Raw genomic sequence first — 14,388 nt, 5'->3', positions numbered from 1 at the left:
CGTAGGGTTGGCGGTGTATCCCCGGCTTCTCCTCCAAGGGCCAGGGCTGGCTCGACACTGGCTGCCACACACTGGCAAAATACCCCGCCTCAAGTGGCCTCAGCACCCCGGGCTTGGCCCAAAAGCCCCCCCCAGTCCTTTTCATTGCATTCAAATAAACACCAATGGCTTTTGTAAATAGCTTTTATAAATCTTTCTGCCTGAGCACAGAGCTTGAACATTAAGCCTGAATTATTTATTTGGCTCCTTAAACAAACACCCAGGCAGGTTTTTAACATCAGTCATTGTGTCAGGGAGGAATCCAGGTAAAACTGCAAGAACAAACTGTCCTGCAGCAAATTTGTGGCAGGGGGTTGGCCTGGCCCCCACACTCCATGCTGCTGAATGATAGCTGCTCTCCTTGTCTAGACACTCCCTTCAAGGAGCATCTCTGTGGACTCCTCGTTGAATAGTACCTGTGACACCAGCCACGCCATTCCTGTCATGTGCAATGCAATACGGGATGTCCCTTCACTAGTTCATTGCTTGGGTCAAATTTATTTTAAAGCTTTTCTTGGCCTGGAAGCCATGTATGTCTTTGGGGATGTAGTGTGTGGAGGGGCAATGGGGAGACTCTTGGGGTTTCACAGCTTGGCATGCGAAAGGGGCACCCCTAGCTTGTTTCCCCACCAGAGGATTTCTAATACTGCCTAAACCCACGTGCACTGCCAGTGCTGAGCACATGGTAAAAGAAAGGAAGTTTTGCACATCTGGTAGTGTGTGCCTTGGCAACCGTCACAACACAAACGTGGTGCTTGGTGGTGTGAGACACATGGCATGTCTGTCTGGCTGCCACATCGTGCCCTTCAGCATCCCCGGGGCTTGTCCATCACAACCTTGAGTAGCTGTCCCACTCAGCACAAAACTCCTTGCCTGAATTACCGATGCTATAGGATTGGATGTGAGAGCAGATGGGATCACACCGGCACCGCCGAACCCTTTGGGTGCCCGTTCCCCTGCAGCCCCTGTGGCACTGGCCCTCGCCTCTGCCCGGCTCGGATGCCCACCTGTCCTCCCTCCCTGCAGCCCCTCTCCCAAAAGTGAGGTTCTGCTTCTGCATAGCCCTGTGCCCCCTCATACCCGACTGTAGTAGGCAGCCATCTCTCTTCGGGGCACAGGGGGGTGCACGGGTGGCTGCTCTTCCCCTGCCCAGCCATTGCCACTGGGGAGGGCAGGCGGGTGGAGGTGCAGCGGGGGCTTGCATCTGTGCCAGCTCTTCAGGGCCGTGTTCATGGTGCCCTGGTCAGTGATGCCCAGGAGCTTCTCGGCGGCTTCCCCCGCATCTGCAGGGGCTTTCCTGGGTGGGTGGCAACGAGCAGCTGCCAGGTCCGTGCTCATGCCCTCGAAGAACTGCTGGATGCAGACCTTGGCAAAGCTCCTGGCGTGCTCTGCGCACGTCTCGTCGAAAAGCTTGCGCTCGATGTCGATGTAGTGGGACCAGTACCTGCTCTTCAGGAAGGCGGCTTGGGTGAAGCAGGGCCGGAGGGATCTGACCAAGAAAGCCAGCATGGTCATCAGCAGCACAAAGCACCAGCCCAGAGCCTGCAGGGATGAGGGGGGAACCAGACCTGTCACAGGCAGGCAGAACACGCGCCCGGCACTTCCCCCCAGCTGGCAGGAGCCCCCCGGGCTGCAAACGAGCCTGGCTTCACTTTGGGTTGTTTGACATTCGGCTGCATTTACATTGCAAAGCTGGACGAGGAGACTCTATGTACCATGTCAGTGCATCTGCGCTGAAATTTTGTTCGATGCACCCACATAGGCAGCACCTCTCCCCTTCTCGCCTTGCGTAGCATCAGCAGGCAATGACCATAAATAACACCAGACTGAATCCTGCACCCAGCCCTCGGTCCTGCCTCCGATACAACCGTGCCTCACCTGGGTCTAGAATAGTCTGTGTCCTCTGACTCGCAGCCAACATCGCTCCAAATGCTCCCTGGGTTTATGCAGCTGTCTAACCCTTTTCCTGAGCTGTTGGACTTAGTAACATCTATCGTGGGTGAGTGGTGGTGACAGGCTCCCCTGTTAATGGGGTCTGACAGGAAGAGTGAAATGAGGGCAAAGCCAGGACCGGTCTGTCTTGTTCACCGTCAGTCTCAGCTCAGGCTGTCTCCGGGCTGTGCAGACAGAGCTCACGAGGGTGAACCCCACTGTAAATGCATCCCCTAAAAGAGCACCTGGGGGGGGTATCTAGGTGGCACCTCTTGTTTTGCAGCTCCCAGTGCTTCCCAGCAGCTGGTAATTGAGGTCTACCCAGGAAAAACTGCTTTGTGTCTTTGGAGAAGTCCCCGTACGTCTATTTCTCTTAAAGTGGGGATAATAATTCCTGTCTGCCCTAAGGAGGTCAGGGAAGGGAGCTGCTTTTAAACAGGAGTACATGAATGACCAGAGTGGGTCAGACCATCCTGTCTCCAATGTGGGCAGAAGCAGAGGGCTTGAGAGAAATTAAGCACAGGACAAGCAGTTAGTGGCACTTCTTCATTTGTGGTTCTCCGAGATGGTTAATAAACACATGCTGGCTGTTTCCATGCAAGCGGCAGACGCAATTGGCATAGAAGGTTATCAGCCCATAATTTACACATGTTATAATAAGCAGCAAGAGCAACTGTGGGCAACCAGTGTGTTACAGGAGGGGGTGACAGCCCACCAGCCACTGAGTAACATCCATGTCTGCCCCTCTAAATAAATCTCTGCATACAGCTTGGCTGTGTATTGCTGCCCTGCAGCCCCAGACTGCCCAGGCAGAAACGGGGACCAAATCATCAGGACGACCTACAGCTTCAGTCTCTGCACCACACTGGAGGCATAACTCCCCGGCGCTGAGTTTGAACACCCTGTACCCCTGTGAAATTACCAGTCTCTCCTCCTGCAGCTTGATTCCAACAAGGAGATTCCCTCGAGGGAAGAGCTAAGGCTAGCAGTGCCTAACCCTAAACTACCAGCAAGGGCACAGCCATGATGCCTCTTACCTGCGAGATGCAGCGCAGGTACCTGATGGCCACTTCATTGGCGATGAGCTCCTGTCCATCGTAGATCTCCTTGCAGGGGATGCGGGCGAGGACCCGCTTCATCTCCCTTTGGGAGAGGCCAGGGTGGCTGGCATTCCCCAGGGTCTCCACGGGCACCGAGGTGCAGAAGGCGCAGGTGATGCACTTGCCATCCAGCAGCGTCACTGAGACCCAGACGGCTGGGGCGATCATGGCGCGCTGTGCCATGGAGCAGAACATGTAGCGCAGGACAGCCGGGTCCTTCCCTCGCTGGCCCTGGGGCCGCCTCCACTCCTCTGCCAGCATGGAGACGTTGTTGTTCAGCACGAAGCCCAGCAGGAATAAGATGAAGGGGGGCACCAGGAGGATGCCCAGCCCGTAGGCCAGGTTGTAGCGTGGCAGGCAGGGGCAGTTGAAATCAAAGGCAGAGTACATCTGGGCACTGGCGAGGGCCATGATCCCACAGATGCCGTTCATGAAGGACTCCTGGTTGGACTGGAGAAACTGGAAGATCATCCGAAACTTGTCCATCTTCCCTTGATGTGATTCCTCCCTTCACTGGGGTCCAAGATGTGGCTTTGGTTCACTTCATTCTTTCAGCTCCCCTCTTCAAAGATGGGCACCAACAAGTCTCTGGGATTCATTCACGCACTCTTACAGCCCCAATATTGAAAGCAGAAAATTAAAACTTTTTTTTCTGCTGATTTTGCTGCTTGCAAAAGTTCAGAATTTGCTTCCTCCTGCTCTTCTTTGGGTCTGTGGGACCTGGGTTGTTTCTGGTTTGCTAAAACCTGTCTTTGTTCTTCTCCACATCCCTATTTCTGCAGTCTCCCAGCCACCAGTCCCCTTGGCTGGAGGGTGCAGGTGTTACCATGGCTATGCCCTCCCCAGAGCAATCTGTGCCCTGGGCAGGAAGGGGAGCTGGCTGGTTTGTTGTCCTAAAAGCAGATTCGTTACCTGGTGTGCAATAGACCAATCTCATACACTCAGGAGAGATATTGCTTTATTCCGCACAGGGTGCTCCGTCGACTTTCCACAAATCAAGCACACCAGATTCATCAGGTGTGTCCCTTTTATACAGTAACAATTGCATCTAATTTATCAAACTACTCCTACCTAATACATATTCAAACTATCTAATGCATATGCATAGGATTATGTAATCATGACATGTCAGATGCCTTCTCCACATCTGTGGGGGTCTCGGGTGGTCTTCGGCGGTCACTTGAGGAGGTATCCCCTCCTCACTTTGACTGCTAAGTCACTCTGTATTGGGTCAGTCGTTCATTTTCCTGCCAAGAGGGTGCACCATCAATCAGGAAGAATAGAAAGGATCAGAATTGGTGCTCCAGGTGAGGCACCATTAAACAGGAAGAACAGAAAAGACCAGAGTGATCTTGGCTAACTAACTTAATTTAAAACAGAACTTTATAATCTACCAGAGGATTTTCCGTATCTGACATAAGGTTGGCCTCTGTGAACCTGTTTGCAAATGCAGGAGGTGGGTGCTCCTCCCAGGACTGAATGGGACACCCCACCTCAGTGCCAGCACACACGGAAAAGCGGGATGCCAGAGTTCCACCCCTCCCTCCATGTTTGCATTGCCCCAGCAGCATCTAATGCAAGCACCTCGCAGGTCTGCCAGCCCCCTCCTCTGTACCTGCTTCACTGGGAAATACCTTTTCTGTTTTATTCTGCACAGGGAAGGGAAGGGAAGGGAAGGGAAGGGAAGGGAAAAGGAAAGGCAGAGGAGGAGGAATAAAGCTCTTGGTGCTCTGGGATGTTGTATCTGTATTGCCAAGGTCTGTTAGTGGCTCCCATCTGTCCTGCAAATGTCTACATTTCAGCCAGACTTACAAGATGACACCTGTAGCTCCTTGGGTTTCACAGCCTTGTGCCCTCAGGGCTTGCTACAATATCCTTCAGACCCTGGCTGGCATAGTCTGGCAACATCCAGAGGTACATAGTGCTTTTCCTGGCTTTAGGGCTAGAGAAAAACAGGCATAGAAAGGAGAGACGGCTGCAGGGACAGGGGTGCAGAGGATGCACCCTGCTCTGCAGGTGGGTCCTGCTGAAAGCATCACAGCCCTGGGTACCTCTGCTTTCTCAGGAGAGGCTCCCTGCCCAGCAGAGCTCTGAGATTCAGTTTTTTCCCTGAGATTTCTCCTTTTCACCCACTTTCAGTGAGCATTTCTGAAAGGCTTGAATGCACTTTGCTCTGAATGGCAGCGATGGAGGCTGAACGATTTTCTTGCAGCCGCCTTTTGTGGGTATAATCCCAACCCCTCGATGAATTTGGGATGTGCAGGAATTGGGAATACAAGGAGGATGTGTGAATCCTGCCAGTGATCTCCCTGGCCCAAGGGCAGCCGCTATCCCCTGAGGCACCGTGTTTCCCAGCGGTACCAGATCACCTCCAGGCATGGACTGTGCAGAACCCTTTGGGCCCATCAGGCCAGTGGGTACCAGCAGCAACAGGGGCTGAAGGGTACGGTGGAGCTGCTGCTCCTCTGAAGATCACTCGAATCCTGCAGGGAAGGGCAGAGCAAGGACTACCTGAGCCAGCAATGTGCATCCATTTAGCAGGAGGGGCTGGGCTGGGGCGGGGATTTGGCTATATGCCTTGACCTGAGGCTAAGGTGTCTAAGGGCACGTTTCCCATGCAACCAGTGCATGGTGCAGGGAGGACCTTAGCTAGCTGGGTGCTGGGCTGGCTGGTCCGTACAGCACGGAATTGCTGACAGTTTAGCTATGCCACTTTACCTGGGCTTATTAATTCAGTAGCACACCAGGCAATCTTGACCCAAGTGGACCTGAATAGCTGCATTGCCCTCCCTGCTCTTTGTGCACCAGGAGCAACCTGGGCAGAGCCAGCTAAGGTCTGTGGTGGACATGTCCCACGTGTTGATACTGGGGTGCAAAGCTTCCCCATCACTTCCATCCCTCTCCCCTTTCACAAGGGCACGGTTCAGTTCAGCTCGTTGCCGTCAGCTCTGCAGACCTGGGGGCTTTCCGGTGCAGAGATCCTGTGCACATTTGCCAGCACAGAGCTGACCAGACAGACTCCTCCCCAGCTTGTCAGAACTGAGACAAACACTAATGAGATGTGATAGCTACGGTTGGGCCAGGCTTAGTTCCTACAGCACAAATCTAAAAGAAGTGGATTGTGTTGCTGGTGTTCTCCCGCATGCCTTCTTCACAAAGCCTCATCTTCACAAAGCAGCTTTGACACACTAGCTCACTCCCTCAAGCTGGCCAAAGGATGGAGGAATATTGGGACTACAAATGGCTATAAAACAGATGGTTGCAGTATTGACTACTAGCAAGGTCTTCAGTCCCTCCAGTCCAGGCACCACCTGTGCTGTTGACATTAGTATGAAGATACCTCTGACTGTCTGGGTACCAGCGTGGCTGCATTGGTGGCTGTGAGATATGTCACCAAGGCAAGCTGCACATAGGTGGGTGGCATGTGGGAGATACTTTTCCCCAAGATTTTGCAGTGCGTCAGTACAGAGGTAGGAAGCCAAACCAGGTGTTTTGACCATTAGTCAGTGCTGCAGTTTCTGACGTTTCCCCCCACACCAGCCCTGGGGCTCAGCTGATAATGCCAAGTTCACCCTGAGATGCCACCACAGCGGTGAGCACAAAGCACGTGTAATACCTGGGCAGTCTTCACTCTGTCTGCTGTGGAGAGGTTAATTGCATGATCTCATCAAATGGGAAGAGATTTGGCTGCATGAATATAGATGAGACTTATTGTATTGCTAGCTAAGAGCTCAGGCTGGCTTCCCTGTTCACCTGGCGAGTGGCTTTTTGAAGGGCAATTCACGTCAAAGCCTGCATGAATCAACCTCATAAAAAGCAGAGAGCTTTTTGATCTCCAGGAAAACTTTACCTTTCATTAAACATGAATGAGGGGTCTGAGCCTGCTTGGTGTACAGCACCAGCACTTATCACTGAGGCCAACAATAAGTCAGTGGGATTCAAAACAGAGCCCGTAGAAGCCAATTTCTGGGTCTTTCCTTCCGTGTTGCCTTGTTAGGGAGGACCTTGTTTTTGTGAGCTTGCTAACAGGAAGTTCACTCCAACGGATTTGCAAGAGAGGGCAGAGCTGGTGCTTCCCTCCACGATCCCAGCCTGCTCGTGCTTTGGAAACCAGGTCCTGGGAGAGACACTACATGCCCAAGTCCCTCCCAGCATGGGCTCCTGCACCTGGATGCCAAGACAGACACCAAGCCAGGGACTCAGGGTGGGCTTTACATGTCCCAGTCAATGTAGGATATAGAGAGGAGGGACATGAAAACGGTCACAATTTCCATCAGGATTGTTTGGGAAGAGATTGGGGAAGTTGTCTTTGCAGTCAGCCCTGCTGTTTCACAGGTTCTTGGCAGGTGAGGATCCCTGAGCACGTCAGACATGTCTGTAGGTCAGGCATCAGACCAGCCCTAAGAGACAGAGAGCTCCTAAAGTTTGTGAACTACCCTCTCTGCTCCCACTTCCACAGGAGGGTACACACTCCTAGCAGAGCTTGTGGGAAGGGACATCTGGAGATTGTCTGGTCCACACCCCCTGCTCAAAGCATGCTCAGGGACACATCTAATAGGGTTGTGAATATCTCCATGGATGGAGGTGCCACAATCCCTCTGGGCAGCCTGTTCCATCACCGTCAAAATAAGTAAGGGTTTTCTTCTGTTTAAAAGGAATTTCCTGCATTTGGGGTTTGTGCCTGTTGCCTCTTGTCCCGTCATGGGGTGCCAGTTACCATTTTCCACAATGGAAAAGAGTTCTCTGGCTTCAAAGGGGAACACAGCAAGGGACTCGGGGAGGCTGGGAGGGATGAACACCAATAGCCCTGTCCAACTGGAGCTACTCATGACAAGACTGACCCTCCCAGCAGCATGTGAGCCTTTGTAGACCTGCAAAAGTCTATGGCAGTGGCCTTAAATCCTCTGTTTTTCTTCCTCTTGATAGAGATAACAAAGCTGTTCCGCTTCCCCTTTTTGCATTTCATATTTTGTGGCCACTCTGGGATGACTTAAAACCCGAGAACATGGAAAGCAGCATGCAAAGGGGAGCTGTGGACTTCTGCTCTGAGCTGCTTAGGAAAATAGCCGATTTGACTAGTGTGGAGGGGTGAGTCCGAACTGAGTCTCAGGCTGAGATTTGTGATGTTGCGTCTGAGAGAAGTAAACCAGAGACAAAATTTAAAGTGCAATGCTGATTTCAAAAGAGAGCTCAGAATCTCCCTGGACCTAAAGAGCTCCTGGTGGGAAGACTGCTGTGTTATTCCCAACCAGCATAGGCCACCACTGGCTTTGTGCCCTCTCTGACCACGTCCAGGGGAGCTCAGGGATTCAGCCAGAGCTGATTTTGCTATGCAAATAAGAAAAGCTCTGCAGCCCATCCCTCTGCACCCTGCAGCTCCTGGCTGTGCCTCAGCTGGCAGAGGGGTGCAGCCGCCCACGGATGGGCCATGGAGTTATTTGGCCTCCCTGTGCTTTGCCAAGCATCTCCTCCCTCCCTGACTCCATGCACACAAACATCCTGGGGAGGAGGTGACCCACCTCCCAGCAGCTCGATAAGTTAATTTGTGGGATTAATATATGTTTTCAATGTGACCCCTCATTTTGGATTTAGTCACAAGGTGGTGGCAGGTTTCTTTGTCTCTTTCCCACCCTTTTCTTTCCTCCTGGGGGCCCTGCTTGCCCCATCTATCCATGCACGGCCAAGGAGACATTTCTTCTTCACCCCCCCTCCTCACAGCCCCTCCACCTTGCACCCCTCACTCCCAGGGACAAAGTAGGCATCAGTGTGAGCCTCAGCCTGGAGGAATATATGTGTCTGTACTGGGCTAGTTTGCAGTAAAGAGTTTAATGCATCCAAGCAGCAATGCTGGGCAGAAATAGTCAAACTGGCACCATGGTTGGCACCATCTACAACAGGGGCTGGAAAAAGACAGATAAGAAAGTAATTAGCATTAAAGGCTCAGAGATAAGGTTATGTTCAAACAGTTTTGAAACTAAGGATGGACATGCCCAACTAGGTGATGCAAGGATGCTCCTCTGGATAGATCAGTTTGTACTAAAATGTAGCAGGGGAGTGTTTAAAATCTGTGTTCAGACTTCTCAGGCAGAGTCAGTGTGTCCTTTCCATGGCCCAATGCCAGTGCTTAGAGCAGCCACCTGAACTCCAGCACAGTCCCGTTGCTCTGGATACCTAACGCAAAGCCTCCATCTCCTTTTCCTTCTGCAAATTCAACCCAATCCAGGGACACTTATCCAGAGGTAACTTCAGTTAAATGTATGCTGCTCCATCAATTTTAGTGTGTTGCCATATTTTGTTTTGAAAATGCATGGAAGTATTGATGGGTTGTTAGAGGGAGACTGAACAGTTTGGCAGCTGGGCTGGGGGCAGCCAGAGCTCGTGGCAGATGGGAAGACGTAGGAGGTGATTTTGCCTCTTTGAGTAAACATGTTGGTGTGGTACTAAAAGAGTTGCCAATTAAATCATTTCACTGTCAGCGCTGCTAACTCTCTGAACCAGGTTTCGCTGAAATGGGCAGGAGCTCCTCACACCTCTGTGAAGCTGCTGCTCCAGTCAGTTTGCATATGCAGCCAGATGCTGCTGCCTTGGTTAAATCCTTCCTTGAGCCAGAAGGGTTTTATCACAGCTGTAAGGAGCTGCAAACTCTTTAATATGACAAAAGTGCTATGCAGAGTCCTTGGGTGAGAAATGTCATTAACAGTGACTGAGTCTGGGACCTTTGGATCTTTAGAGGTTGTTTATTTTGGAGGTTTTGCTAGGCATGCCCTGGAGCTTTTGGGGTTGGGGTTTTGGAGGAAGATGTGAGGATCGCTGTCTTCTACCTGCTGGTCCTTGCTTTGTGCAGAGGTATGGCAGTGCCTCTTCAGTGTCTGCAAAGCAAAGGCCCCTTTACACATCAGTGTGCTGGAGGAATTTGGACTGGGTACTGGGGCTGTCTGCCCAGGGCAGAGAGGATCTCTCTTGCCCCAAAGGGTGCCTCTGGGTCACCTGGCTGATATCCAGGGGAGGTTTCTCATAGTACCACATTTTCAGAAGTTTATTCACCTGGTCCTGATCTGTGATGCCCTGGAGAAGATCTTCCCCTCCTTCAGCCCCCTCTCCCTGCCTAGGCAAGCTGAAGCTGTGCAGTTTGATCTCTTGTCGCATGCTTTTGAAGAAATGGAGGATGCATTTGTGAGCAAAGAGCCGGCTGTGCTCACAGCAGGTTTCCTCAAAAATCTTTTGCTCGATGTCAATGTAGTTGCTCCAGTGACGTGCCTGCAGGAGGGTGGCCTGGTTGAAGCAAGGTCTGAGCCAGCGGGTGAGGAAAACTGCTACAATAAGGATCAACAAAATGCTCCAGCCAAGTGCCTGGGTGATAAGAAATAAGCAGTAGAACAGGAGTAAGACAGGCACAAGGACAGTCACGAGCTGTTTGCCTGTATCACAGAGACAGGGAATTTGTGTGGCTGGAGGGGAGATGTGGCATATCTGGACTCCCGTCCTTGATCTGTCCCTGAAGTCCAGCACCCCCAAACTGCACTCAGAGGATTGGTGTAATCTCCTCCCAGTGAATATAGGACATTTATCTGTGCATCAATAGTTCAGTAGGATAACTGTTTGCAAAGTTAGCCTGGAGCAGCCAGGCATTTGCTTTGAGCACGGGAGCGTCCCAGGGGAAGGGGACTTCAGTGCTCTCCTTTGGTGCTCCCTTATCTCCAGTGAGATCTTCATCTGCCACCTACACTGGCTCCAGGGCCCAGGAGTCCTGGCAGCAGGGTGAAGACAGCCCAGACTACATGGTAGTAGTCTGACTTCGCAAGAAGGAAGGGCTTGTTTTCAATGCCTTCCCCCTGGTCCTCATTTCTGACCTGGCACTCCTGTACCAAGAGCAGGGGCCGGGCAGGGCTCTACTCCCCATTGTGTCCTGTTCTCCTTTCATTTCTGAGCAAGCTGCTTTTGTCTGTCTCAGCTTGCGCTGCCCTTAAAACAGCGGGTCCTATCTGCAAGGTTAGCAGTTAGAAAGGTCTTCTGACACTGGACAGGGCCTTAGGAGACACCTATATGCCTTGCAACCTGCTTTTTATTATCTGGGTTTAGAAGCTGCTGGTTCTTCTAGAAACAAAGTTCTTTTAATGAAACTATCCTTCATTTCCTTCCTTTTCCCTACCTGAGTGACTCTGGAGATTATCACTGAGGGTGGCAACATTTGGGGGCGTAAAGAACCAAAGAGTAGTCTTGCTCCCAGCCTGACCATGGCGGAGCAATGAAAAATCAAGGAAGAGCGGGAGCAGATGACACGTGCCCCAGGCACCTCACTGACACGGGGGGCTCTGCTGGCAGTGACCTACCTGGGACCAGCAGCGCAGGTAGCGGGACACTGCCTTGCGGGACGTGTTGTTCCTCATGAGCTCGTCGTCCTTGCAAGGCACCTTGGCCAGCAGCTGCTGCACCTGCACCAGACTGATGTTGGCAAAGCCCACAAACTTCTCGGGATCCACGGAGCCACTGAAAGCACAGATCAGGCATTTGCCATCCAGGAGGGTGACTACAATCCAGACGACAGGGGCGACCATGGCTCGCTGCATGATGGAGAAACACATGTATCTGGGGCAGAAGAGAAAGAAATGAGTGGGTAAATGCTGGGAGCTTTCTCCTCATCCACAGCCTTGATGGGTGCAGGCTGCCCTATGCCAAGCAGCCCTCCCAGAGCCAGGGAGCTGACTCCCAGGACTGTCCCCAGCATTGTTCCAGCTGATGCCTCTTCTGCTCTGGGATCAATTTGTTGGTGCTGCCTCCCAGTGAAATCTGTGCCGGTGCTCAGCAGTGCTCTGTGTGCTGCCTGCATTCAATGCAGTGCATGGTCCTCTCATTACATGCTTGCCGCAATTGTATACTTATGTCTCCCATGCACAAATCCTTCTCAGCTCTCCCTTGTCTCCTGCATTCACTCTTTCTTTTCTCATCAGCTTGGTTTCTACCTAGAAAATCACTTTTCTCTGCACCATTTCTTGCCCTACTCTTTGCCAATCTGTGCACTGGGTAAAACTTTGTATGTAACAGACCGAATGTGATTCTCCTCTCCTTTCCATAGTGTAAGTCAGTAGAAACTCAACTGAAAGGAAGGAAGACACAAGGCTATCGATAAAGAATGACTGTGATGGAAATGCCCATCTTTCTGCAAATTTAAGTGGAAATGCTTCATCTTTTTGCACATGTAAGCCCCAGGAGAAACCCTGCGCACACACAACAGGGCAGGCAGCAATGCACTTTCCCAGGGTGGCAGCATAAATCTAGCCATTGGTGTTGAGGCACTCCTGCCCTGCTTTGCTGGGATGGGATGAGGCTCTGCCTTCATTTCTGCTGTTGTAAATGCATTTACTATGCCCCTGCCCCTCCACGCTCATGGAGAAAGGTCTCGGAGCTGAGCTTAGAAGAAAATTATTTACCGGGAGGATCAAAGCTATGGAGGTGAGACAGCTAAGTGGGAGGTGAAAGGAGGGACACCATTCCTGGTGCAAACCCCACCTGATGACAGCTAGGTCCTTCTTTCTGTGCCCCTGTGGTCGCCTCCACTCCTCCAGCATCACCAGGGACTGTCTGTTGAGGATGAGGCCGCAGACGAAGAGGGTGATGGGGGGTACGAACATGATCCCCAAGCCATATGCCATGTTGTACCAGGGCAGACAGGGGCAGCTGAAGTCAAAGCAAGTATATATCTTTACGCTAGCCAGGGCTAACAGCCCACAGATCCCATTCATTACAGACTCCGAGTTGGACTGGAAGTACTGGAAGATCATCCGGAAACGGTCCATCATGTTCTTTTGGCCAGGGGTGCTCCTCCTGGGAAATCCTTGGGCTGTTTGGCACAGCCTGTCTCCCTTCGTCCCCCCTTCTGCTGCCGTGGGGTGGAGGACACAGGTCAGCCCCCGGTTGGTCAGGGAAGGAGAGTGGGGATGGAAGAGAGCTGCTGTGGCAGTGGGAAAACCCTGTGCTGGGGCTTCCCCACTGGCACACGGCTTTCGCAGGTCTGTCTCTCACCCAATGCTTATCTTCTGGGGCAGTTGGTAGCTTTTCTAGGTGAGCAGATGAATACAGCCTCCAGCAGCTGTTTTTTCCACCCTGTTTTTAATTTTCAGGGCTGTCCCATGTGCCAACCTGTGACAGCCTCCGGTAGTGCTGGGTCCCTCCCTCCTGGAGATGCTACCTCCCAATGGAGAGCCATCAGTGGATGCCTGTGAGCTGCCCTCTCCACTGATTGAAGGCTGTTGAGCGATTCATTGGCCAGGAGAAACCAGGCGAGTCAAATGAGCTCATCTGTGTTACTGCTGCCGCCCTGTTTCTTTCTGGTGAAGCAGGTCCCATTTCTTTTTGGTGAGCAGGGCATGGGGGAACACGCCTGGCTTCGAGCATGCTACATAACTGTGAGCTCAGGTTTCCCTATGAAAATGGGCTGAAAGGACCAACCCTTCAGTCAGGAGGCTGTGAGAATCGATAGCTTTTAGAGCGTGGAATGGCACTTCAGGGCAAAGGCTGCTCTTGGCTACTTGTTATACGCATCCTGTGACATTTGTACCATACCTGCATCCACATCCAAGGCCCTTGCACTGGGGCTCCTTCTTGCTCCGTGTCAGAGGGCATGGTGCAATCAGAGCAGCTGGCTCATTTGTCCCATGGGACTGGACTATCATCTTCTGTCCATTTTAAATATCCCAGAGGCAATTCCTCTTTTCCTCTCAAAAGTTTATTTTACATATGAATACAGCTCATTGCCACACAAGGACGCTCAGGTTTTTTCTGATGTATTCAACATCATTTTCCTCTCCCCAGCTCTCAGCTGAAAACATTTTCAGATTTCTTCTCAGCTCAGGTTTCCACACACATTCAGGAAACGGGAAAAAAAAGGGTGTTATGTTTACCCATTTTGTTAAAATGAGAGGAACCATCTCCACTGAAGTACATTTGCTGCCAACACTGAGGTTTCTGCCCACGCTGGCTCCCATTGCAGGGCTGGTTGCCTTGATGGGATCACACTGAAAGGGAGCAGCGGGGAGGGGTACCTATAGTTGCTCACAGGCACATACAGCATATGTGTGACACACGCTGACTCACAGGGCCACAATGTCATCTCCTCCGATCTAAACAGCAACTCTCACTATTACTTTAATGAAATGCAATTGCACCACCCATAATATTTATCCTTTACCTGCGAGTGGAAAAGATTGTTAATGTTCATCCTTCAGCAATAAAACCCCATGGCTAATCAGCTAATGTTTCCATTTTGCCATTATAGGACATCAGGGACCACCCCCCCCCCCCCCCCCCCCCCCCCCCTCCC

At 51.8% G+C, this 14,388-nt stretch overlaps 2 protein-coding genes across 2 annotated transcripts; both read right to left on the bottom strand.

Annotated features, from left to right (window-relative positions):
- Positions 1–1,113: 1,113 nt before the first annotated feature.
- Positions 1,114–3,557, bottom strand: CALHM1 (calcium homeostasis modulator 1). The gene is made up of 2 exons (XM_010564995.1): positions 3,009–3,557; positions 1,114–1,581 (listed from the first exon to the last, which is right to left on the bottom strand). The coding sequence occupies exons 1-2, from the start codon at positions 3,555–3,557 to the stop codon at positions 1,114–1,116; spliced, it is 1,017 nt and encodes a 338-aa protein (XP_010563297.1).
- A 6,402-nt stretch (positions 3,558–9,959) lies between these two features.
- CALHM3 (calcium homeostasis modulator 3) lies at positions 9,960–12,868 on the bottom strand. The gene is made up of 3 exons (XM_010564994.1): positions 12,579–12,868; positions 11,402–11,657; positions 9,960–10,421 (listed from the first exon to the last, which is right to left on the bottom strand). The coding sequence occupies exons 1-3, from the start codon at positions 12,866–12,868 to the stop codon at positions 9,960–9,962; spliced, it is 1,008 nt and encodes a 335-aa protein (XP_010563296.1).
- Between the last annotated feature and the right edge of the window lie 1,520 nt (positions 12,869–14,388).

This window comes from Haliaeetus leucocephalus, unplaced genomic scaffold, assembly GCF_000737465.1.
Source record: "Haliaeetus leucocephalus isolate CR32 unplaced genomic scaffold, Haliaeetus_leucocephalus-4.0 Scaffold184, whole genome shotgun sequence".
Taxonomy (NCBI): domain Eukaryota; kingdom Metazoa; phylum Chordata; class Aves; order Accipitriformes; family Accipitridae; genus Haliaeetus; species Haliaeetus leucocephalus.
Note: the sequence above shows the minus strand (reverse complement) of the source record. Positions and strands in the feature narration are given on the sequence as shown.